Consider the following 25584-nt stretch of genomic DNA (forward strand, 5'->3'; position numbering starts at 1 on the left):
GCAGGACTGCAGAGCTTTGATCTGATCCGTTGGTTGTGGAATCGCTTAGCTCTGTCTATAGCATGTTGCTTCCGCTGTTTAGCATGCATCCTGAGTTGTAGCTTCACCGGGTTGGCACCTTATTTTTAGGTACGCCTGATGCTGCTCCTGGCATGCTGGTCTACACTCCTCATTGAACCAGGGTTGATCCCCTGACTAGTTGGTAATGGTAGAGTGAGGAATATGCCGGGCCATGAGGTTACAGATTGTGATGGAATACAATTCTGCTGCTGCTGATGGCCCACAGCGCCTCATGGATGCCCAGTTTTGAGCTGCTAGATTTGTTCTGAATCTATCCCATTTAGCACGGTGGTAGCGCCACACACACGTTGGATGGTGTCCTCAGTGCGAAGACAGGACTTGTCTCCATGAGGACAGTGTGGTGGTCACTCCTACCAATACTGTCATGGACAGATGCATTTGTGACAGGTAGATTGGTGAGGATGAGGTCAAGTAAGTTTACACCTCGTGTTGGTTCGCTCACCACCTGCCGCAGGCCCAGTCTGGCAGCTATGCCCTTCAGGGCTCGGCCAGCTCGGTCAGTAGTGGCGCTACCAAGCCACTCTTTGTGATGGACATTGAAGTCCCCCACCCAGAGTACATTTTGTGCCCTTGCTACCCTCAGTGCTTCCTCCAAGTGGTGCTCAACATGGAGGAGGACTGATTCATCAGCTGAGGGAGGGCAGTAGGTGGTAATCAGCAGGAGGTTTCCTTGCCCCTGTTTGACCTGGTGCCATGAGATTTCATGGGGTCCAGAGTCAATGTTGAGGACTCCCAGGGCCACTCCCTCCTGACTGTATATCACTGTACCGCCACCTCTGGTTGGTCTGTCCTGCCGGTGGGACAGGACATACCCAGGGATGGTGATGGAAGAGTCTGGGACGTTGGCTGAAAGGTATGATTCTGTGAGTATGGCTATGTCAGGCTGTTGCTTGACTAGTCTGTGGGACAGCTCTCCCAATTTTGGCACAAGTCCCCAGATGTTAGTGAGGAGGACTTTGCAGGGTGTAGTGGGCAAGGGAAGTACCATTGGTTCAAGCTGCATTTTGGTGGGAGTTATGGGGAAAATGTGACCCTTAGAGGCTACCTTCCCATTCCAACAACTCATGCTTCCTCCTGCTCTCATCGCATCTCTTACCCATTCACCTTTTGTCTATCTACCACCTCTCAGTTCCGTCACTATGCATACATTTTCTCCATTCCAGTCACTCCCCCCAAAAACAGGTAGCGAGGCCGGAGGACTTGTCACCCTCAATCTGTTTGCCTCATCTCCTTCCCCTCCTACCCACCCAGCATATCTGTTTTCCTCAGAGGTTTTTTGGCTTTCAAATTTCAACTTTTAAAAAAAAAAATCAAATTAGAATTAGGAAAGACACTTGCTGCTCTGCCTCTCAATCTGTCTGTCTTCTAGTGTTAGAAATTAGAATTTGTGTCTCACAGCTATCATGCAATTAGTGCACTTACCTTTTCTAACAGCCATAAAACACAAATGAGATAATTAGTTAGCTTCAGAATTGAACTGTTTCTTTAAAAAAAATTAGATCTAACATCAGCATGGCCAAGAAACTTACTTACTTTCTCTCTCTCTCTCTCTCTCTCTCTCTCTCTCTGTTTAATATGCCTCCTGAAGTTTATAGAATATAAAACAAAAGCTACAGCAGGTATACACTCAATACTGTATAATTTATCTCACACAGAAACAGACTCATTGGGGTAGATTTTGACTTTGCATGAGCTCTCTTGATTTTTGTTTCTATTAAAGTTGCTATCACCCGTTTTACACTATTGCACAAAGTCAAAATCTACACCAGTGTTTAAAAAAATACATTCAATATAAGTTTATTTGAATAAAGCTTTTGAAAGAAACAACTGAGCATAAACTGCTAGAAGCTAAAGAAAAACGTTCGATCAGTACAGCTTAACTGAGTAGTATTGGTGCATCTCATAGAAATCATAGGTTACAATGCAGAAGGAGGCCATTTGGCCCATCGAGTCCGCGCCGGCTCTTTGCAAGAGCAATCCAGCTAGTCCCGATCCCCCGCCCAATCCCTGGAGCCCTGCAAATTTTTTATTTTCAAGTACTTATCCAGTTCCCTTTTGAAGGCCATGATTGAATCTGCCTCCACCACCCTTTCGGGCAGTGCATTCCAGATCCTAACCACTTTCTGTGTTAAAAAAAAAAGTTTTCTTCATGTCACTTTTGGTTCTTTTGCCAATCACCTTAAATCTATGCCCTCTGGTTCTTGACCCTTCCGCCAATGGGAACAGTTTCTCTCTATCTACTCTGTCTAGACCCTTCATGATTTTGAATACCTCCATCAAATCTCCTTGTAACCTTCTCTGTTCCAAGAAGAACAACCGCAGCTTCTCCAGCCTATCCATGTAACTAAAGTCCCTCATCCCTGGAATCATTCTAGTAGATCTCCTCTGCACCTTCTCTAAGGCCTTCACATCTTTCCTAAAGTGCAGTGCCCAGAATTGGACACAATACTCCAGTTGTGGCTGAACCAGTGTTTTATAAAGGTTCATCATGACTTTCATACTTTTGTACTATATGTCTCTATTTATAAAGCCCAGGATCCTGTATGCTTTTTTAACTGCTTTCTCAACCTACCCTGCCACCTTCAACAATTTGTGCACATATACCCCCAGATTTCTCTGTTCCTGTACCCCTTTTAGAATTGTGCCCTCCAGTTTATATTGCCTCTCCTCGTTCTTCCTACCGAAATGAATCACTTCGCATTTTTCTGCGTTAAATTTCATCTGTCACGTGTCCGTCCATGCCACCAGCCTGTCTATATCCTCTTGAAGTCTATCACTATCCTCCTCACTGTTCACTGCCCTTCCAAGTTCCGTGTCATCTGTAAATTTTGAAATTGTGCCTATACACCCAAGTCCACATCATCAATATAGAATCATAGAAGTTTACAACATGGAAACAGGCCCTTCGGCCCAACATGTCCATGTCGCCCAGTTTATACCACTAAGCTAGTCCCAATTGCCTGCACTTGGCCCATATCCCTCTATACCCATCTTACCCATGTGACTGTCCAAATGCTTTTTAAAAGACAAAATTGTACCCGCCTCTACTACTGCCTCTGGCAGCTCGTTCCAGACACTCACCACCCTTTGAGTGAAAAAATTGCCCCTCTGGACCCTTTTGTATCTCTCCCCTCTCACCTTAAATCTATGCCCCCTCATTATAGACTCCCCTACCTTTGGGAAAAGATTTTGACTATCTACCTTATCTATGCCCCTCATTATTTTATAGACTTGTATAAGATCACCCCTCAACCTCCAACTCTCCAGGGAAAAAAGTCCCAGTCTGTCTAACCTCTCCCTATAAGTCAAACCATCAAGTCCCGGCAGCATCCTAGTAAATCTTTTCTGCACTCTTTCTAGTTTAATAATATCCTTTCTATAATAGGGTGACCAGAACTGTACACAGTATTCCAAGTGTGGCCTAACTAATGTCTTGTACAACTTCAACAAGACATCCCAACTCCTGTATTCAATGTTCTGACCAATGAAACCAAGCAAGCTGAATGCCTTCTTCACCACCCTATCCACCTGTGACTCCACTTTCAAGGAGCTATGAATCTGTACTCCTAGATCTCTTTGTTCTATAACTCTCCCCAACGCCCTACCATTAACGGAGTAGGTCCTGGCCCGATTCGATCTCCCAAAATGCATCACCTCACATTTATCTAAATTAAACTCCATCTGCCATTCATCGGCCCACTGGCCCAATTTATCAAGATCCCGTTGCAATCCTAGATAACCTTCTTCACTGTCCACGATGCCACCAATCTTGGTGTCATCTGCAAACTTACTAACCATGCCTCCTAAATTCTCATCCAAATCATTAATATAAATAACAAATAACAGCGGACCCAGCACCGATCCCTGAGGCACACCGCTGGTCACAGGCCTCCAATTTGAAAAACAACCCTCTACACCCACCCTCTGTCTTCTGTCGTCAAGCCAATGTTGTATCCAATTGGCTACCTCACCTTGGATCCCGTGAGATTTAACCTTATGTAACATTTTTTTATTTTTAAAATTTTTTTTTTAAGGTACCGCATGGTAGGTTGTTACATAAATATCATATATATCAAGAAAAGCAATGATCCCAGCACTAACCCTTGGGGAACACCATTGTACACCTCCCTCCAGTCTGAAAAACAACCGTTAATCACTACTCTCTGTTTCCTGTCACTTAGCCAATTTTGTATCCATGTTGCCACTGCCCCCTTTATTCCATGGGCCGCAATCTTGATGATAAGCCTACCATGCAGTACTTTATCAAACGCCTTTTGAAAGTCCCCATACACCACATCAACAACACTGCCCTCATCAACCCTCTCTGTTACCTCATCAAAAAACTCTATCAGGTTAGGTAATGACGATTTGCCTTTAACAAATCCGTGATGGCTTTCCCTAATCAATCCACACTTGTCCAAGTGACTGTTTAATTCTGTCCCGGATTATCGTTTCTAAAAGTTTCCCCACCACCGAGGTTAAACTGACTGGCCTATAGTTGCTGGGTTTATCCTTACACCCTTTTTTGAACAAGGGTGTAACATTTGCAATTCTCCAATCCTCTGGCACCACCCCTGTATCTATGGATGTTTGGAAGATTATGCCAGTACCTCTTCAATTTCCACCCTTACTTCCCTCAGCAACCTAGGATGCATCCCATCCAGACCGGGTGACTTATCTACTTTAAGTACAGCTAGCCTTTCTAGTACCTCTTTATCAATTTTTAGCCCATCCAGTATCTCAAATATATCTTCCTTTACTGAGACTCTGGCAGCATCTTCTTCCTTAGGAAAGACAGATGCAAAGTACTCATTTAGTGCCTCGGCCATGCCCTCTGCCTCCATGAGTAGATCTCCTTTATGGTCCCTTATCGGTCCCACCCCTCCTCTTACTACCCGTTTACTATTTATATGCCTGTCGAAGACTTCTTCTTACCTTGGGAAACAAGGTACACAGCACATACTTGCATTGTACAATTTTTAGTGTTCAGCATCACAGCTCTGATCAAAATTATCAAGGCCAAGCTCTGGCTTTTGGGAGAGGCTAAGGTTTGAAAGTAAAAAAATTAACAACAGCATTAAAAGACATTAAGGGTCAATTCAGTGGTTAAATTTAGTCATGTTATAATGAAATAAGTAATTTTTTGAATTTTTTATTTTCTTTGAACACTTATTTGGACTTTAGAAATTTCAGTTGAAATCACAGTTGAAAATTTTTTAGAAAGCCTTTTGAGTTGTTTGAGGAGAAAAACTGCCTGATGGCCAGATTATGCAACCATAAGTTCCAAATTTACGTACCAAAACCCATTACAAAATCTAGATTATGGTATTTATAATGGCACAAAGTTGACAAATGTGTGACAGGAGGTGTGCAAAGATGTATGATTTTTAATAAGCCATAGATATATTAAAAATCTTACATCTGTGCAGACTTTCTACAAAACTACACGTTCTGTTGTTACATTTTTGTCACTTTGATGTCAAACGATCCATTATAAATTCCAATATCTACATTTATAATGGATTTACTTATGTAAACTTGTCACATTGCAATTATACCTTCCCAACAGTGGTAGACCTGTAGCGCCTCAGTTTTACATTTCCCACCTTCTCGGCCTGTACTGCAGAGAAACTCCCATGGTCCAACCAGCTCTCGGGGGGTGAAATTGGGCCATTTGGTGCCCATTTTGTAGGTGCTATGCTGACATCTAAGTCCCAAAAATGGCGTCGGAGATGTACATGCACACTTCCGATGGGAAGTGCGCAGACCGTCATCTTGCCAATGGTTTTTGCGCAAGCGCCTCCAACGACTGCCGGCAGCACATAGAGTACGGAGATGATGCGCATCAGTGTGCAACGCTGATTTAAAGCAACCGGTGACATTTTGGAATGCCACACTTCACCCAACGCCCTGTCTTAACCTTGCACAGCTGAACAGCACAAAGGACTTCATGAAATACTTGTTCGTTAGTTGCTGGATTATTTCTTCTGGCTGCTGGTGCAATTGTACGTGTTTTTGAACATTTCCATACTTGGCTAAAGTTTCAGTATTCTATAAGAGAGTGATCTGGCTGGCCTTGCAGTATTTTTAGTGGGATTTAAAATGGAGTGCTGATAAAAGTTGCTTCCAGTCATGGGTGGCCTGCTAGGGCTTCCTCTGGGAATTTAACATGACTGGGAGAATGAAGAAAAGCCATGCAGAACGGGACAAGCTACTAGAAGAGGGAGGAGGAGCAGGACACTCAACTGGAGGCCATATCCAAGGAGGGTCTTCAGGGACCAATTCTCTTACCTCAACTTCAGCAATGACCAGTGCATCCGACATCTTCCGTTCACTAAAGAGGTCGTGACTGAAATTTGTCAACTGTTGAAGCCACAACTGCAGCCTCTAAGCAGGGCAAAGACAGCATTGCCTGAGGCTGTCAAGGTAACTGTAGCTCTTAATTTTTATGGCTCTGGCTCCTTTAGATATAAACAACATCTTGCAGTTTGCAGCACACTGCTGTATAAGGGAGGTCATTGAGGTTCTGTATGCAATGAGAAACAGATTCATCTCATTCCCTCTTGCCAGAGACAAGCAGAAGGAGCGATCATGAGGTTTTGCTTGCACTGCAGGCTTCCTCATGGTGCAGGGTGCATTGACTGCATGCATATTGCCATGTGTGCTTCTCATCTGAACTCAGCCATATTCATGAACAGAAAGGGATTGCACTCCCTCAATATGCAGCTGATGTGCGACCACACACAGTGCATCATGCAGGTGAATGCCCGCTATCCTGGCAGCAGTCATGATTCATTCATCCTGCGTCAGTCCTCTGTTCCATCTGTATTTCAACCAGCACAGCAAGTCGAAGTTTGGAAACTGGGCAACAAGGGTTATCCCCTCATGAAACGGCTCATGACTCCAGTCAGGAACGTATGCACACGTGCACAGCAGGCCGACAACGAGAGCCATGCTGCCACACAGAAGATCATAGAGCACACCATAGCCATCTTCAAGCAACACTTCCACTGCCTGGACTGCTGTGGAGGAGTCCAAGCAGTACCTGCAGTACTCAGCTGAGCGGGTATCAAGATTTGTAATTGTATGCTGCATGCTGTAGAACCTGGCTATTAGGCAGTGGCAAGGGCTGTTCCCTCTTTTCAGTCAAAAACCTGAGCAGGAGGAAGAGGGGGAGGAGAAAGGGGAGGAGGAGGAAATCGCACCAGTGATATGCTCCCCCTGTACTATGTGGGAAGTCATGGACACTACCAGTGTCCCTGTCGACCATGTGTGCAGGAAGTGTGTCCAGCTGCAGCTACTGGCTAACTGTATTTCAGAGCTGGAGCTGCGGGTGGATTCACTGTGGAGCATCCGCAATGCTGAGACTATTGTGGATAGCACGTTCAGTGAGGTGGTCACACCACAGGCAAAGATTACGCAGGCAGGAAGGAAATGGGTGACCACAAGGCAGAGTAAAAGGACTAGGCAGGTAAAGCAGGAGTCCCCTGGGGCCATCTCCCTTGCAAACGGATATACTGCTTTGGATACTGTTAGGGGAGATAGCTTATCAGGGGAAAGCAGCAAGAGCCAAGTTCGGGGCACCACGGGTGGATCTGCTGCACAGGAGGGGAGGAATAAGAGTGGCAGGGCTATAGTGATAGGGGATTCAACTGTAAGGGGAACAGATAGGCGTTTCTGCGGCCGCAAACGTGACTCCAGGATGGTATGTTGCCTCCCTGGTGCTAGGGTCAAGGATGTCATGGAGCGGCTGCAGGGCATTCTGGAGGGGGAGGGTGAACAGCCAGTAGTCGTGGTCCATATCAGTACAAACGACATAGGTAAAAAAAGGGATGAGGTCCTGCAAGGTGAATTTAAGGAGTTAGGAGATAAATTAAAAAGCAGGACCTCAAAGGTAGTGATCTCAGGATTACTACCAGTGCCACGTGCTAGTGCGAATAGGAACAGGAGAATAGACCAGATGAATGCGTGGCTGCAGAGATGGTGTAGGAGGGAGGAATTTAGATTCCTGGGACATTGGGACCAGTTCTGGGGAAGGTGGGACCTGTACAAGTGGGACGGTTTACACCCAAGCAGGACCGGGACCAATATCCTCGCGGGGGTGTTTGCTAGCGCTGTTGGGGAAGGTTTAAACTAGAATGGCAGGGGGATGGGAACCTGAGCAGGGAGACAGAGCAGGGGGAAACAAGGATAGAAACAAAAGACAGAAAGGGAAGAAGCAATAGTGGAAGGCAGAGAAAACAAGGGCAAAATACAAATGGGGCCATAGTGCAAAATAATACGAAGATGACTAGCAATCTTAAAAAGACAATAAGGTAGATGAATTAACAGCGCAGATAGATATTAACGGGTATGATATAGTTGCGATTACGGAGACATGGCTGCAGGGTGACCAAGGATGGGAACTGAACATCCAGGGGTATTCAATATTTAGGAAGGACAGGCAAGAAGGGAAAGGAGGTGGGGTAGCGTTGTTAGTAAAGGAAGAAATCAATGCAATAATGAGGAAGGATATTGGCTCGGAAAATCACGATGTGGAATCTGTATGGGTGGAGCTAAGAAACACCAAGGGGCAGAAAATGTTGGTGGAGGTTGTCTATAGGCTCCCAAACAGTAGTGGAGATGTAGGGGAGGGCATTAAACAGGAATTTAGAGACGCATGCAAGAAGGGTACAACTATAATCATGGGTGACTTTAATTTACATATAGTTTGGTCAAACCAAATTACCAATAATACTGTGGGGGAGGAATTCCTGGAGTGTGTACGTGATGGATTTCTAGACCAATATGTTGAGGAACCAACTGGAGGACAGGCGATCCTAGACTGGGTATTGTGCAATGAAAAAGGATTAATTAACAATCTTGTTGTGCGGGGTCCCTTAGGAAAGAGCGACCATAACATGATAGAATTCCTCATTAAGATGGAGAGTGAAGTAGTTGAATCTGAAACTAGGGTCCTGAATCTAAATAAAGGAAATTACGAAAGTATGAGGTGTGAGTTGGCTAGGATAGAATGGGGAACTTTACTAAAAGGGATGACGGTGGATGGGCAATGGCTAATATTAGGAATTACAACAATTATTCATTCCTGTCTGGCGCAAAAATAGAACAGGAAAGGTGGCTCAATCGTGGCTTACAAAAGAAATTAGGGATAGTATTGGATCCAAAGAGGAGACATATAAAATTGCCAGAAAAAGCGACAAGCCTGAGGATTGGGAGCAGTTTAGAATTCAGCAAAGGAGAACAAAGAGATTGATTAAGAGGGGAAAATAGAGTATGAGTGTAAACTAGCAGGCAACATAAAAACTGACTGTAAAAGCTTCTATAAATATGTCAAGAGAAAAAGATTAGTGAAGACAAATGTAGGTCTCTTACAGTCAGAAATGGGGGAAATTATAATGGGGAACAAAGAAATGGCAGAACAATTAAACACATACTTTGGTTCTGTCTTCACAAAGGAGGACACAAATAATCTCCCGGGAATGTTAGGGAACCAAGTGAGAGGGAGGAACTGAAGGAAATCAGTATTAGTAAAAAAAATAGTGCTAGGGAAATTAATGGGGCTAAAAGCTGACAAATCCCATTACCTGATAATCTACATCCCAGAGTATGAAAGGAAGTGGCCCTGGAAATAATGGATGCATTGGTGGTTTTCTTCCAAAATTCTATAGACTCTGGAACAGTTCCTACAGATTGGAAGGTGGCAAATGTAACTCCACTATTTAAAAAAGGAGGGCGAGAAAAAACATGGAATTACAGACAAGTTAGCTTAACGTCAGTAGTGGGGAAAATGCTAGAGTCTATTCTAAAAGTTGTGATAACAGAACACTTGGAAGGCATTAACAGAATTGGACAAAGTCAGCATGGGTTTATGAAAGGGAAATCATGCTTAACAAATCTACTGGAGTTTTTTTGAGGAGGTAACTAGTAGAATAGATAGGGGAGAACCAGTGGATGTGGTTTTCAGAAGGTTTTTGATAAGGTCCCACACATGAGGTTAGTGTGCAAAATTAAAGCACATGGGATTGGGGAGAATATACTGGCATGGATTGAGAATTGGTTGACAGACAGGAAACAGAGAGTAGGAATAAACGGGTCTTTTTCCGGGTGGTAGGCATTGACTAGTGGGGTACCGCAGGGATCAGTGCTTGGGCCCCAGCTATTCACAATATATATCAATGATTTGGATGAGGGAACTGAATGTAACATTTCCAAGTTTGCAGGCGACACAAAGCTGGGGTGGAATGTCAGCTGTGAGGAGGATGCAAAGAGGCTCCAATGTGATTTAGACAAGTTGGGTGAGTGGGCAAGAACATGGCAGATGCAGTATAACATGGATAAATGTGAGGTTATCCACTTTGGTTGTAAAAACAGAAAGGCAGATTATTATCTGAATGGTGATAGATTGGGAAAAGGGGAGGTGCAACAAGACCTGGGTGTCCTTGTACACCAGTCGCTGAAAGCGAGCATTCAGGTGCAGCAAGCAGTTAGGAAGGCGAATGGTATGTTGGCATTCATTGCCAGAGGATTTCAGTACAGAACAGGGATGTCTTACTGCAGTTGTACAGGACCTTGGTGAGACCACATCTGGAGTATTGTGTGCAGTTTTGGTCTCCTTATCTGAGGAAGGATGTCCTTGCCATGGAGGGAATGCAACGAAGGTTTACCAGACTGATTCCGGGGATGGCAGGACTGACGTATGAGGTGAGATTGGGTCGACTAGGCCTATATTCACTCGAATTTAGAAGAATGAAAGGTGATCACATCGAAACATATAAAATTCTAACAGGACTGGACAGACTAAATGCAGGGAGGATGTTCCCGATGGATGGGGAGTCCAGAACCAGGGGTCACAGTCTCAGGATACGTGATATGCTATTTAGAACCGAGATGAGGAGAAATTTCTTCACTCAGAGGGTGGTGAAGCTGTGGAATTCTCTACCACAGAAGGCAGTGGAGGCCAAGTCTTTAGATGTATTCAAGAACGAGATAGATATATTTCTTAATGCTAAAGGGATCAAGGGATATGAGGAAAAAGCGGGAACAGGGTACTGAGTTAGACGATCAGCCATGATTATTTTGAATGGCGGAGCAGGCTTGAAGGGCCGAATGGCCTACTCTTGCTCCTATTTTCTATGATTCTAGGAAATGGAAGAAGAGGCAGGGAGACTACAAGGTAAACAGGCCCTGTCTGGCAGGGCTCTGCATGATCAGATTATTATTGAGCGATACCAGTAATCTCAATGATATCTCTCCTTTCACCAACAGTCCCACACTCCTTACCTTACTTCTCACATGACCATCAAATCATCCTCCTTATGATTACACATTGGTTCCTCCCTGAGCTCATTGAAGAGATAAAAACCACCACCAAATGCAAATTCAAATCCACATTTATAAATTAACACATGAAATTATGCAAACAAAATGAGACTATTCACCCTTGTGCATTCCTTTAGTGACTGTTTTTCGTGTGCCTTTACCTTTCTTAGTGCTCCTCCGAGGTGCATCCCCAGTGACTGGAAGGCTGCTGACCTTCAATTGACGAGACTGCAGATGGCCTTGGAGGACGACTTCGAGCAGCTCTAGGCCGAGAGGGCCCAGCTTCAGACTGTACCATCTCGGCCTGTGCTGCAGCAGTCTGGACTAGCTGGCTGACGGGCTACAGCAAGGGCACTGGCGAAGTGGCAGGGGTGGGAGCAGGAACACTAAAATCCTGAGGGAGAACAGCAGGTTCATCTCCCATGGCACCACTGCCACTCTCCCGGGGCAGCACCTCAGCAATCCTGAAGATCTGTTGGAGAACAGATTGTTGGACTGCTGCGATGCCCTGGAAGCCCCTTTCAACAGTGGTGCCCAGAACCACAAAAGCAGCAGTCTGAGCTTGCAAGTCAGCAGTCTGAGCTCCAAATGCAGCAGTCATACCTTTGATGGCAGATGTTTGTGCTGCAATGGAAGCTGTGACATAGGTCATCGGAAGCTGCATCATGGTGAGTTCCACAGATGTGCTGATGGAGGTGACCACCTGTTCTATTTGGGAAAGGATGAGCTCCAAGCTCTGCACAAAGCCCTGTGCCAAGTTGGAGCTGGACTCCATGCTCCTTGACATTGTGCGCAGGCTTTCTGGCAGGCTTTCCAGTGCACTAAGCATTTGGTTGTGTACCCCATCAACTTTCTTCTGTAGCCTGGTCATCATCTGACTCCTCTACAGCAGAACTAGTGTGTAACCTCACCCTCTGGTGAGTTGGCACCTGCGGTATCCTTTCCCCCCGTCCTGTCTCCTGTGCACTTGTGCGGGTGTGACATCACTTACAAATTCCCTCCTCTATCTTAGCCTCTAAAGTATGTGCAGTATTAGTCTCTAAGCTGGTGGCTGTGATTGTAAAATCGAGTGCCTGTTTCTCTTCATCATCACTGTCTTCTTCCTCTGCCTCCTTTGACTGGGCAGGTTCCAGTTCTTGGATATCTGAAATGACAAAGGGTCAATGGCTGGGTTGTGGTAAGGGGAGAGGAGAAAGTAAGAAGTGCGTGCTTACACCATCTGCAGCACCCGAGTCAGAAAAGATGAGGGGGAAGTGAGAAGGAGGTTTAGGTATGCAGAGACCCTTATTATCGATTCCTCCAGCACCGACAGTGGCCATGGCCTCAGCGATGGCCCTTCCAATGTTGGCCAGCACTGTCTCCTCCATGGGTGTTAAGATGTGTAGGCGCATTTGTCCTCCCCCAGTTCTTGCTGCGTCCTGTTATGTGCCATCTTCTCCTGCAGGAAAGAGGGAAGTGTATAAGTGAGTTTCCTGCAATATGTTTGGGTGATGTGGCTGTCATGGTTGAATAGCTGCCACTGTGTGTGACCTGAGAGTAGTGGTAATGTGCTAGGAAGAGAGGAAGCATATGATCTGAACGGTTGAGTACTGATTGAAAGAGATTGTTGGTAGGTCGGTGATGGGGGGGAGTAGTGCATTGAGCAGAGGATGATGCAAGTGGTGCAGTTGGTATGATATGCCACTTGCCACTTAAAACTTGAACTCACTCACCTTGACAACTCATGTTAAATCATTGATCTTCCTGCGCTACACCGATGTACTTGGCGCTATGCTCCTGGCATTTACCTCGTAAGCTATTTCCTCCCACTGCCTTGTGAGCATATGGCCGGAGGCCCGGTTGCACCCCCCCCCCCTCCACCGCGGATACAGGATGTGCTCCCCTGCTCGCCACCTCTTGCACCAAGGCCTCTAGTGCATCATCAGAGATTATCTCCCATTTTCTAATCCCATTTCACCTGTAGACAACACATGGAGGGTTCTCCCACTCGTCCACCGTAACTGTCGGAAAAGCCCTGGAAATGCCAGAAAAATGATGGACAAATTGGAGAACCCCAGCGGAAATTCACCCCCTTGGTCTTGACTCCCTGCATACCATGCCCTAGGAGATTGATTACTCTTGAATTAAAAATGTTTGATCCAAAAAAATATAGAAGTCACTCAAGAATAATTCCCAATCCAGTGTTCCCTGCAGGGAGCAACGTTCACAGGGAGTGGATCTCGAGAGACTTTCCGAGATGCGAGCGTCACTTCTGCTGGGAGTGCCTAATTGCCTCTATGGAATAAATTTGCATATTCTATATGATGGTACGCACTCTCAGTATTTAAAATTATATTTTAACCCTGCTCCCGACCTCCCCCCAACCCCCCCCCCCCCACACTACTGGGGGTGGGGGTGAATGGACTGGGTTCTAGATTTTTCCACTGCTGTCATCCATACCTTTCCACAGTCATGCAACAGAAGGTGTGTTGCAATTAAAAAAAGAAAACACTTGTACTTGTATAGTGCCTTGCCACATTGTCAGATCACCCCAAAAGCACTTTATAAATCACTGGTTTACTGAACTTTTGAAATTCACTCACTGTTTTTATGTAGACAAATGTGACAGTAAATTTGTGCATAGCAAAGTCCCTCAAACAGCAAATAAATGAATGACTAGATAATTAACTTTTTGGTGGTGGTGTTGATTGAGGTGGGGAAAGTTGGCCAGGTCACAATGAGAACTCCATGCTCCTCTTTAAATAGTACCAGGGGATCATATACATTTACCTGAACAGGCAGACAGGGCTTCTGTTCAACATCTCATCCAAAAGATGGTAAGGTACCAACATTCCTCAGATAATGAAGTAGTCCATGCCTGCGTGCAACAAGACTTGGATAACATCCAGGCATGAGCTGATAGTGGCAAGTAACATTCGCACCACACAAGTGCCAGGTAATAACCATCCCCAACAACAGAGAGTCTAGCCATCTCTTTGTGGCATTCAATGGTGTTATCATCTTTCAATATCGTGGGGGTAACCATTGACCATAAGCTCAACTGGACCAATCACATAAATTCCGTGGCTACTAGGTATTCTGCGGTGAATGGCTTACCTCCAGACACCGCAAAGCCTCTCCATCACCTACAAGGCACGAGTCAGGAGTGTGATGGAATATTCTCCACATGCCTGGGTGGGTACAGCTGCAATAACACTCAAGAAGCTTGACACCATTCAGGACAAAGCCATCTGCTTGATTGGCACATCATCCACCAGCCTAAACACCCACCCCCTGCATAACCAGCATACCGTGGCTGCAGTCTGTACTATCTACAGAATGTATGGCAGCACCTCACCAAGGATTCTTCTGCAACACCTCCCAACCCCGTGACTTCCACCAGCTAGAAGGGCAAGGGTAGCTGGTCCAAGTTTCCCCAATTTGGATCTATATTGACATTCCTTCATTGTTGTAGGGTTAAAATTCTGAAGCTCCCTATCTAACAGCACTGTGGGAGCACCTTCACCACACGGACTGCAGCAGTTCAAGCAGAAGTCCCATCACTACCTTCTCAGGGCAACTAGGGATGAGCAATAAATGCCGGCCTTGCTGGTTTAGTAGAGTGGAATAGTGGTAGTAGGACCCACAGGAGTGTTCCAGGCTGGGTTCATGGCCTAGAACACTCCAAGCTCCAATAGTTTGGCCACAAAGAGATCAGTCTTCTTACAGAGAGGATCATTTTCAAATTTGCAGTGATGTTTGAAGCTGGTCCTACTGGCTTCACCCTCAAATGGATGGTAAGTGCTGGATTTTGTCCCCCTCTTCATTTTGCCTGAGGGGCTCAGAGGGCACAGAAGGTGCATTGATGCTGGCATATTACTGCCTATATTATGCAAATAATATTGGAAGTATTTCAGTAAACCGCAGTGGGGTGCAATTCCCATTCCAACATAGTTATTAACGAGGATCATGAATTTTTAGCCCCATCAACTTTAACACGTGCTCAAATATTTTTTTATCACATACAGCAAAGGAAAGAGCAGAGGAAGAAGAGAAGAGGAAAAACTGAAAGAGGAAGAAATACTCCATGCCAAGGCTGAGGAGGAAGAGAAAAACAAACCATGGGAAGCACCTTATGATGTAATTTTCGATGCTTACCTCAGTGAAGTCACAAGAAATATTTTACCACTCCCCAGCACAAGAGATCAAGTTGTGTCTCTTGCAGTGTAAGTACTTTTTTGCACAATTTTGTGTGTAAGCAGGCATAAATTTAAAACGTCCAAACATAAGACCATAAGAGATAGGAACAGAAGTCGGCCATTCGGCCCCTCGAGCCTGCTCCGCCATTCAATGAGATCATGGCTGATCTGATTTTTACCTCAACTCCACTTTCCCGCCTTTTCCCCATATCCTATGACTCCCATGCTGATCAAAAATTTATCTAACTCAGCCTTGAATGTATTCAATGACTCAGCCTCCACAGCTTTTTGGGGTAAAGAATTCCAAAGATTCACAACCCTCTGGGAGAAGAAATTCCTCCTCGTTTCCGTCTTAAACGGGCAACCCCTTATTCTGAGACTGTGCCCCCTAGTTTTAGATTCCCCCATGAGGAGTAACATCCTCTCAGCATCTACCCTATCGAGTCCCCTCAGAATCTAGCATGTTTCAATAAGGCCTCCTCTCATTCTTCTAAACTCCAATGAGTATAGACCCAACCTGTTCAATCTTTCCTCATAAGACAACCCTTCCATACCCAAAATCAACCTGGTGAACCTTCTCTGAACTGCCTCCAATGCAAGTATGTCCTTCCTTAAGGAACTGTACGCAGTACTCCAGGTGTGGTCTCACCAGCACCCTGTACAGTTGTAGCATGACTTCCCTGCTTTTATACTCCATCCCCCTAGAAATAAAGGCCAATATTCCATTTGCCTTCTGGATTACCTGCTGCACCTGTATGTTGACTTTTTGTGTCTCGTGTACAAGGACACCCAGATCCCTCTGTACCGCAGCATTTTGTAGTATTTCTCCATTCAAATAATATTTTGCTTTTTTATTTTTCCTCCCAAAGTGGATGACTTCACATTTTCCCACATTATATTCCATCTGCCAAATTTTTGCCCATTCACTTAACCTGTCACTATCCCTTTGCAGACACTTTGGGGCATGATTTTAGCACCCGTGATCGGGTGCGTTCCTGGCGGGGGGGGGGCTCCGAAAATCGGGGATTCCCGGGGCGGGGCGGGAGCCCGGCTCCAACCCGCCCACTTCTGGATTTCCCACAGACGCGCTGACATGCGCGCGCAGTCCCCGCATGTGGGACTCCCGCCGGCAATTAAAGCCGTCGGGGTGCCACTTAAGCTATTTATTTTGGTATTTCAGGTCGTTTACAGACCTGATTAACGAGATATTTTAGGAGGGTTGGGATTTTACAAACAACTGGGACTGTTACCCGTACTGGGGGAAACACTCCCAGTTCAAATGGATGTGTTGCAGCCATCAGCCTGTGGCAGCTGCAAAGGTCCATTTGATGGGTGGGGGTGGGGGGAGACCCTTACTCATTGCAGGAGGCCACTCTGTCACTTTGGACAAAGTTTGGCCTCCACCACCCTCCTCATAACAACAAAATTCACCAACTTGCACACTTACCCTGGTTTCCAGACACATGTACCTACCTTGCGGACCCCCTCAGATGTACATCTTCCGGATGGGGGCTGCCGTAGCTGCAGTCATGACCTCCTCGGAGGGCGAACAGCATCACCAGCCTCGCCGGCCACACCGTCCGCCTCTGACACGTGGAGCTCCACAACACAGTGCTGTGACACATCCACCTGCACAGCAGGAGGGAGGGCAACGGTGGAGAGAGATGCGTCACAGAGGGCACTACCCTCGCCACAGGGTCTACAGACCGAGGCTCAGCTTCCTGGACCTCTCTGAGCAGCAGTGCACACGGAGGCTCAGAGTCACTCGACATGCAGTCGTGGACATCTGCAGCCTCCTTCATGCCGAGCTGCTCCCGGCTGGCCCGAGAACCATCTTCTTACCTGTCGCTGTCAACGTCACCACTGCCCTCAACAACTTCTCCTCCGGATCCTTCTAGGGTGCCACCGGGGACATCGCCGACGTCTCTCAGTCGTCTGCACAAAAGAGCCCTGCAAATACACCTACACCCACTCTGCAGTGACACAATGGGTGGCATCAGATGTGGGTCTTCATTGTGATCCTCAGGAAAGGGCATTATTGCACAAACCAGACAAGATTCACAAAGTCGTGGCAGTAGTGGTGCCAATATAATATGTAATGTGAGTTGATCAGAAATTAAGTATAAGTAAAAACCATGACAAACCCTCAAACACCCTTGTGCATCCCCTTCATGCTCACGACACGTTTGCCTTCTGCTGCCTACTGCACATATGTGATGCATGCCCTGTGGCTGCAGCACAGGTAGTGGCAGGTTGAGTGATGCTGACTGTGAAAGAGATGCATGAGAGGGTGAGTATGAGATAGAGCCATGAGATTGTATGAGGATTGGGTTGAGTGGTAGTGGCGGGATGAGTACTGGCGAGGTGAGTAAGTGCAGGTAAGATGAGGATGAGGTTTGAGTGGGTGTGAGGGGTGATGTGACAGAGTAGTGTTGGCAGTGCAGAAGGAGATGTGGGGTGGGGGTGGTGATGTGGCAGACGGAGTGTAGGGGAATGAGTAAGTGTACTCACTTTGGCTGATCTACTTAGGTCATTGCAGCACCTCCTGCACTGTATGCAGGTGGGCGATATGTTGGTGGTGCAGGTGACCTCCTCTGCCATCTTGAGCCAGGCCTTCTTGGTGGCAGAGGCAGGCCGCTTCCTCCCGCCCGCCGGGGGGAAGATCTCTGTCCTCCCCCTCCTCCTCACCCCATCCAATAAGAGCTGGAGTGAGGCATCATCAAACCTGGGAGCAGCCTTCCCCCTGGGCTGCTCCATGCTGTAATTTTTCCTATTTCTTGCAGCATCAGTCAGTGAAGGACTGCCCCTTTAAATAGAGCTCCTCCAGCAGACAGACCTTACTGCGCATGCACAGTCTGCCCGCCGGGCAGCTCAGCAGCGGGGAACCCGGAACAAGAGGTAAGTGGATCCAATTAGCCTGTGATTGCGTTCGGGGCAGACTGATTTCAACGGGCGCGTTACCCACGGGCCCAATCACGCCCCTGCCCCGAACCCGTCGCCCTGATAATATCGGGCCCTTTGTGTCCTCATCGCAACTTGCTTTTCCACCTATCTTTGTATCATCAGCAAAAAAAAAATTTGGCCACAAGACACTCTGTTCCTTCATCCAAGTCATTGATATATATTGTAAATAGTTGAGGCCCCAGCACTGAGCCCTGCGACACACCACTAGTTACAGATTGCCTTTTTGAAAATGACCCTTTTATCCCAACTCTTTGTTTTCTGTTAGTTAGCCAATCCTCTATCCATGTCAGTATATCACCCCCAACACCATGAGCTCTTATCTTATGCAGTAATCTTTTATGTGGCACCTTATCGAATGCCTTTTGAAAATCCAAATATAATGCATCCATTGGTTCCCCTTTATCCACCCTGCCCGTTACTTCCTCAAAGAACTCTAATAAATTTGTCAGACACGATTTCCCCTTCACAAAACCATGTTGACTCTCCTTGATTGTATTATGAGTCTCCAAATGTTGTGTTACTACTTCCTTAATAATGGATTCTAGCATTTTCCCAATGACGGATGTTAGGCTAACTGGTCTATAGTTGCCGATGACACAAAGATTGGTGGCATTGTTAGCAGTGTAGATGAAAACATAAAATTACAAAGCGATATTGATAGATTAGGTGAATGGGCAAAACTGTGGCAAGTGGAATTCAATGTTGACAAATGTGAGGTCATCCACTTTGGATCAAAAAAAGGATAGAACAGGGTACTTTCTAAATGGTAAAAAGTTAAAAACAGTGGATGTCCAAAGGGACTTAGGGGATTCAGGTACATAGATCATTGAAGTGTCATGAACAGGTGCAGAAAATAATCAAGAAGGCTAATGGTATGCTGGCCTTTATATCTAGAGGACTGGAGTACAAGGGGGCAGAAGTTATGCTGCAGCTATACAAAACCCTGGTTAGACCGCACCTGGAGTACTGTGAACAGTTCTGGGCACCGCACCTTCGGAAGGACATATTGGCCTTGGAGGGAGTGCAGCGTAGGTTTACTAGAATGATACCCGGACTTCAAGGGTTAAGTTACAAGGAGAGATTACACAAATTGGGGTTGTATTCTCTGGAGTTTAGAAGGTTAAGGGGTGATCTGATCGAAGTTTATAAGATATTAAGGGGAGCGGATAGGGTGGATAGAGAGAAACTATTTCCGCTGGTTGAGGATTCTAGGAGTAGGGGGCACAGTCTAAAGATTAGAGCCAGACCTTTCAGGAGCGAGATTAGAAAACATTTCTACACACAAAGGGTGGTAGAAGTTTGGAACTCTCTTCCGCAAACAGCAATTGATACTAGTTCAATTGCTAAATTTAAATCTGAGATAGATAGCTTTTTGGCAATCAAAGGTATTAAGGGATATGGGCCAAAGGCAGGTATATGGAGTTAGATCACAGATCAGCCATGATCTTATCAAATGGTGGAGCAGGCACGAGGGGCTGAATGGCCTACTCCTGTTCCTATGTTCCTATGTACCTGCTTTCTGTCTCACTCCCTTCTTGAATAGGGGTGTTACGTTTGCAGTTTTCCAACCCTCTGGGACCTTTCCAGAATCTAGTGAATTCTGGAAGATTACAACCAATGCATCCACTATCTCTGTAGCCACTTCCTTTAAGACCCTCGGATGCAAGCCATCAGGCCCAGGGGACTTGTCAGCCTTTAGACCAATTAGTTTACCAAGTACTTTTTCTCCAGTGATAGTGATTGTTTTTAGTTCCTCCCTCCCCTTTGCCCCTTGATTTTCTACTATTATTGTTTTATTATTAATGTCTTCAACTGTGAAGACAGATACAAAATATCTATTCAATTCCTCTGCCATTTCCTTGTTTTCCATTATTATTTCCCCAGTCTCATCCTCTAAGGTACCAATGCTACCCTCTTCCTTTTTATATACTTGTAGAAGCTTTTCCTGTAAGTTTTTATATTCCTTGCAAGTTTACTCTCATAATTTATTTTCTGCCTCTTTATTATTCTTTTAATCATCCTTTGCTGGTTTTTAAAGTTTTCCCAATCTTCGGGCTTACCAGTAATCTTTGCCATGTTGTATGCTTTTTCTTTTAACCTGATCCCATCCTTTACTCCCTTAGTTAGCCATGGTTGGTTCACCCTTTTTGTGGAGTCTTTCCTCCTAACAGGGATATATTTTTGTTGCGAGTCATAAAATATCTTTTTAAATGTTTGCCACTGCTTATCCACCATCATACCATCTAATCTGTTTACTCAGTCCACTTTAGCCAATTCCGCCCTCATTCCTTTATAATTGCCCTTATTTAAGTTTAATACAGTAGTTTCAGACCCAAGATCCTCGCTCTCAAATTGGATGTGAATTTCTACCATGTTATGATCACTGCTTCCCAAGGGATCCTTTACTTTGAGATCATTAATTAATTCTGTTTCGTTACCCATTACCAGATCCAAAATGGCCTGTTCCCTGGTTGCTTCCCCAATGTATTGGTCTAAGAAACAGTCCCTAATACACTCCTCCTCAGGGCTATTTTTGCCAATTTGATTTGTCCAATCTATGTGAAAGTTAAAGTCACCCATGACTATTGCATTACCTTTTTTACAAGCCCCCTCTATTTGCTGATTTAATATTTTGCCCTACAGTGTAGCTACTGTTAGGGGGCCTATAGACTACTCCCACCAGTGATTTCTTTCCCTTGCTATTTGTTACCTCCACCCAAGTTGATTCAACATCTTGATCTTCTGAGCCAAGATCATTTCTCACTACTATACCAATTTCATCCTTTATTAACAGAGCTACCCCACGACCTTTACCATTTTTCCTATCCTTCCGAAATGTTAAATAACCCTGAATATTTAGCTCCCAATCTTGGTCACCTTGCAACCACGTCTCTGTAATGGTCACGAGGTCATACCCATTTGTTTCTATTTGTGCCGTCAATTCATCTATCTTATTACGAATGCTGCACGCATTCAGATAAAGAACCTTTAATTTTGTCTTTTTACCATTCTTTCCTACCCCGGCCCCATTTGCTAGTGCACTCTTGTATTTGTACGCTCTGTCTCTTACATAAGAACATAAGAAATAGGAGCAGGAGTAGGCCAATCGGCCCCTCGAGCCTGCTCCGCCATTCAATAAGATCATGGCTGATCTGGTCCTAACCTCAAATCTAAAATCATGTCCAATTTCCTGCCCACTCCCCGTAACCCCTAATTCCCTTTACTTCCAGGAAACTGTCTATTTCTGTTTTAAATTTATTTAATGATGTAGCTTTCACAGCTTCCTGGGGCAGCAAATTCCACAGACCTACCACCCTCTGAGTGAAGAAGTTTCTCCTCATCTCAGTTTTGAAAGAGCAGCCCCTTATTCTAAGATTATGCCCCCTCGTTCTAGTTTCACCCATCCTTGGGAACATCCTTACCGCATCCACCCGATCAAGCCCCTTCACAATCTTATATGTTTCAATAAGATCGCCTCTCATTCTTCTGAACTCCAATGAGTAGAGTCCCAATCTACTCAACCTCTCCTCATATCTCCGCCCCCTCATCCCCGGGATTAACCGAGTGAACCTTCTTTGTACTGCCTCGAGAGCAAGTATGTCTTTTCTTAAGTATGGAGACCAAAACTGTATGCAGTATTCCAGGTGCGGTCTCACTAATACCTTATATAACTGCAGCAATACCTCCCTGTTTTTATATTCTATCCCCCGAGCAATAAAAGCCAACATTCCGTTGGCCTTCTTGATCACCTGCTGCACCTGCATACTAACTTTTTGATTTTCTTGCACTAGGACCCCCAGATCCCTTTGTACTGCAGTACTTTCCAGTTTCTCGCCATTGAGATAATAACTTGCTCTCCGATTTTTCCTGCCAAAGTGCATAACCTCACATTTTCCAATATTGTATTGCATCTGCCAAATCTCCGCCCACTCACCCAGCCTGTCTATATCCCCTTGTAGGTTTTTTATGTCCTCCTCACTCTCTACTTTCCCTCCCATCTTTGTATCATCTGCAAACTTTGATATGTTACACTTGGTCCCCTCCTCCAAATCATTAATATAGATTGTAAAGAGTTGGGGACCCAGCACCGACCCCTGCGGAACACCACTGGCTACTGGTTGCCAGTCCGAGAATGTACCATTTATCCCAACTCTCTGCTTCCTGTTAGATAACCAATCCTCCACCCATGCCAGAATATTACCCCCAATCCAGTGATTCTTTATCTTGAGCAATAATCTTTTATGTGGCACCTTGTCGAATGCCTTCTGGAAGTCTAAATACACTGGTTCCCCTTTATCCACTCTGTACGTTATATCCTCAAAGAACTCAAGCAAATTTGTCAGACATGACTTCCCCTTCGTAAAGCCATGCTGACTTTGTCCTATTAAATTATGTTTATCCAAATGTTCCGCTACTGTCTCCTTAATAATAGACTCCAAAATTTTACCCACCACAGATGTTAGGTTAACTGATCTATAATTTCCAGCCTTCTGCCTACTACCTTTTTTAAATAACGGTGTTACATTAGCAGTTTTCCAATCTGCCGGGACCTTTGCCGAGTCCAGAGAATTTTGGAAAATTATTACCAAAGCATCCACAATCCCTACTGCCACTTCCCTCAAGACCCTGGGATGTAAGCCATCAGGTCCAGGAGATTTATCCGCCTTGAGTCCCATTAATTTACTGAGTACCAATTCCTTAGTGATTTTAATCGTATTTAGCTCCTCCCCCCCTAGAGCCCCCCGTTTGTCCAGTGTTGGGATATTCTTAGTGTCCTCTACCGTAAAGACTGAAACAAAATATTTGTTCAGCATTTTTGCCATCTCCATGTTTCCCACCATTAATTTCCCGGTCTCATCCTCTAAGGGACCTACGTTTGCCTTAGCCACCCTTTTTCTTTTTATATAACTGTAGAAACTCTTGCTATCTGTTTTTATATTTTTTGCTCATTTATTTTCATAATCTATCTTCCCTTTCTTAATCAATCCTTTCGTTACTTTTTGCTGTCTTTTGAAGACTTCCCAATCTTCTATCCTCCCACTAAGTTTGGCTACCTTATATGTCCTTGTTTTTAGTCGGATACTATCCTTAATTTCTTTACTTAGCCACGGATGGCTGTCATTTCTTTTACACCCTTTTTTCCTCAGTGGAATATTTTTTTTTTGAAAGTTGTAGAATAACTCCTTAAATGAACACCACTGTTCATGTATCGTCTTACCCTTTAAACTATTTTCCCAGTCCACTTTAATCAATTCCGCCCTCATACCATCATAGTCTCCTTTATTCAAGCTCAGTACGCTTGTTTGAGAACCAACCTTCTCACCCTCTAATTGGATATGGAATGTAACCATGTTATGGTCACTCATTCCAAGGGGATCCTTAACTAGGACATTATTAATTAATCCTGGCTCATTACACAGGACCAGGTCCAAGGTTGCTTGCCCCCTTGTAGGATCAGTTACATACTGCTCAAGAAATCCATCCCTAATACACTCAGTAACTCTTCCTCAAGGCTGCCCTGCCCAATTTGATTTGTCCAGTTAATATGATAGTTAAAATCCCCCATAATTATAGCTGTTCCCTTATTACATGCCCCGACTATTTCCTGATTAATACTTCTTCCAGCAGAGTTGCAACTATTAGGAGGCCTATATACTACGCCCACGAGTGTTTTTTTCCCCTTATTATTCCTTATCTCTACCCAAACTGTTTCATTATCCTGATCCTTTGTCCCAATATCTTTTCTCTGTATTACAGTGATTCCTTCCCTTATTAACATAGCCACCCCACCTCCCCTTCCTTCCTGCCTGTCCTTCCTGATTGTTAAATAACCTGGCATATTTAATTCCCAGTCGTTGTCACCCTGCAGCCATGTTTCTGTAATGGCCACAAGATCATGCCCATACGTCGTTATTTGTGCCGTTAACTCGTCATTTTGTTACGAATGCTACGTGCATTCAGATAAAGAACTTTCAAATATGTTTTGTGACACTTAGTTCCTGCTTTTTCCTTTTTTAACACTTTACCTTTTTCTCCATACCTTCTGTCCCTTCCTGATACGCTTTCCTCTGTCTCCCTGCTCAGGTTCCCAACCCCCTGCCACAGCTTTGATGCTGGGTTAATCGCCTTGCACCTTCTAGTTTTTATTGTATCTCTCGTGCCTAAAGTACACTTTCTTTCCGCTGCTCTACGCTTTTCCCTTTCACTTGTTCTTGAACAACTGTTTGTACTATTTGTATTGTAGAATTCCCCTGGGTCTTCCCCTCTCTTGCTGCTCTCAACTTTATTCCCTTCTGACTCCCCGCTCAGGTTCCCATCCCCCTTCCACTCTAGTTTAAACCTTCCCCAACAGCACTAGCAAACACCCCCGCGAGGACATTGGTCCTGGTGCTGCTCGGGTGTAACCCATCACGACCCTGACACACTTTCATTATCATTACCCCCATCACTTTCCTGTACTACTTCCTTGTCTTTTCTCATTATCAATCTACTTCTCCACACCTGAACGCCCCCCCCCTATTTAGTTTAAAGCCTTCTCTTCCGCCCTAGTTATTTGGTTTGCCAGAACACTGGTCCCAGCATGGTTCAGGTGAAGCCCGTCCCAACGGAACAGCTCCCTCTTTCCCCAGTACTGATGCCAGTGCCCCGTGAATCGAAACCCACTTCTCCCACACCAATCTTTGAGCCCACGCATTCATCTCCCTGATCTGATTTACCCTGTGCCAATTTGCTCGTGGCTCAGATAATAATCCAGAGATTATCACCTTTGTGGTTCTGCTTTTTAATTTAGTCCCTAGCTGCTCAAACTCCCTCAGCAGAACCTCTTTCTTAGTCCTACCTATGTCATTGGTACCTACGTGAACCACAACAACTGGATCCTCTCCCTTCCACTCCAAGTTTCTCTCTAGCCCTGAGGAGATGTCCTTAACCCTGGCACCAGGTAGGCAACACAGCCTTCGGGACTCTCGCTCTTGGCTGCAGAGAACAGTATCTATCCCTTTAACTATTGTCTCTAAATACTGTCACCTACTACAACCAC

At 45.1% G+C, this 25584-nt stretch overlaps 1 protein-coding gene across 1 annotated transcript in view; it reads left to right on the forward strand.

The window, feature by feature from the left end:
- Positions 1-25584, forward strand: part of armc3 (armadillo repeat containing 3) — a 138394-nt gene that overhangs the window by 94923 nt on the left and 17887 nt on the right. The window contains exon 16 of the mRNA XM_068007120.1: positions 15411-15608. Coding sequence (XP_067863221.1) covers positions 15411-15608 — 198 coding nt within the window. The remainder of the gene's footprint in view (positions 1-15410; positions 15609-25584) is intronic.

The sequence above is a fragment of the Heptranchias perlo genome, chromosome 2, assembly GCF_035084215.1.
Source record: "Heptranchias perlo isolate sHepPer1 chromosome 2, sHepPer1.hap1, whole genome shotgun sequence".
NCBI lineage: Eukaryota > Metazoa > Chordata > Chondrichthyes > Hexanchiformes > Hexanchidae > Heptranchias > Heptranchias perlo.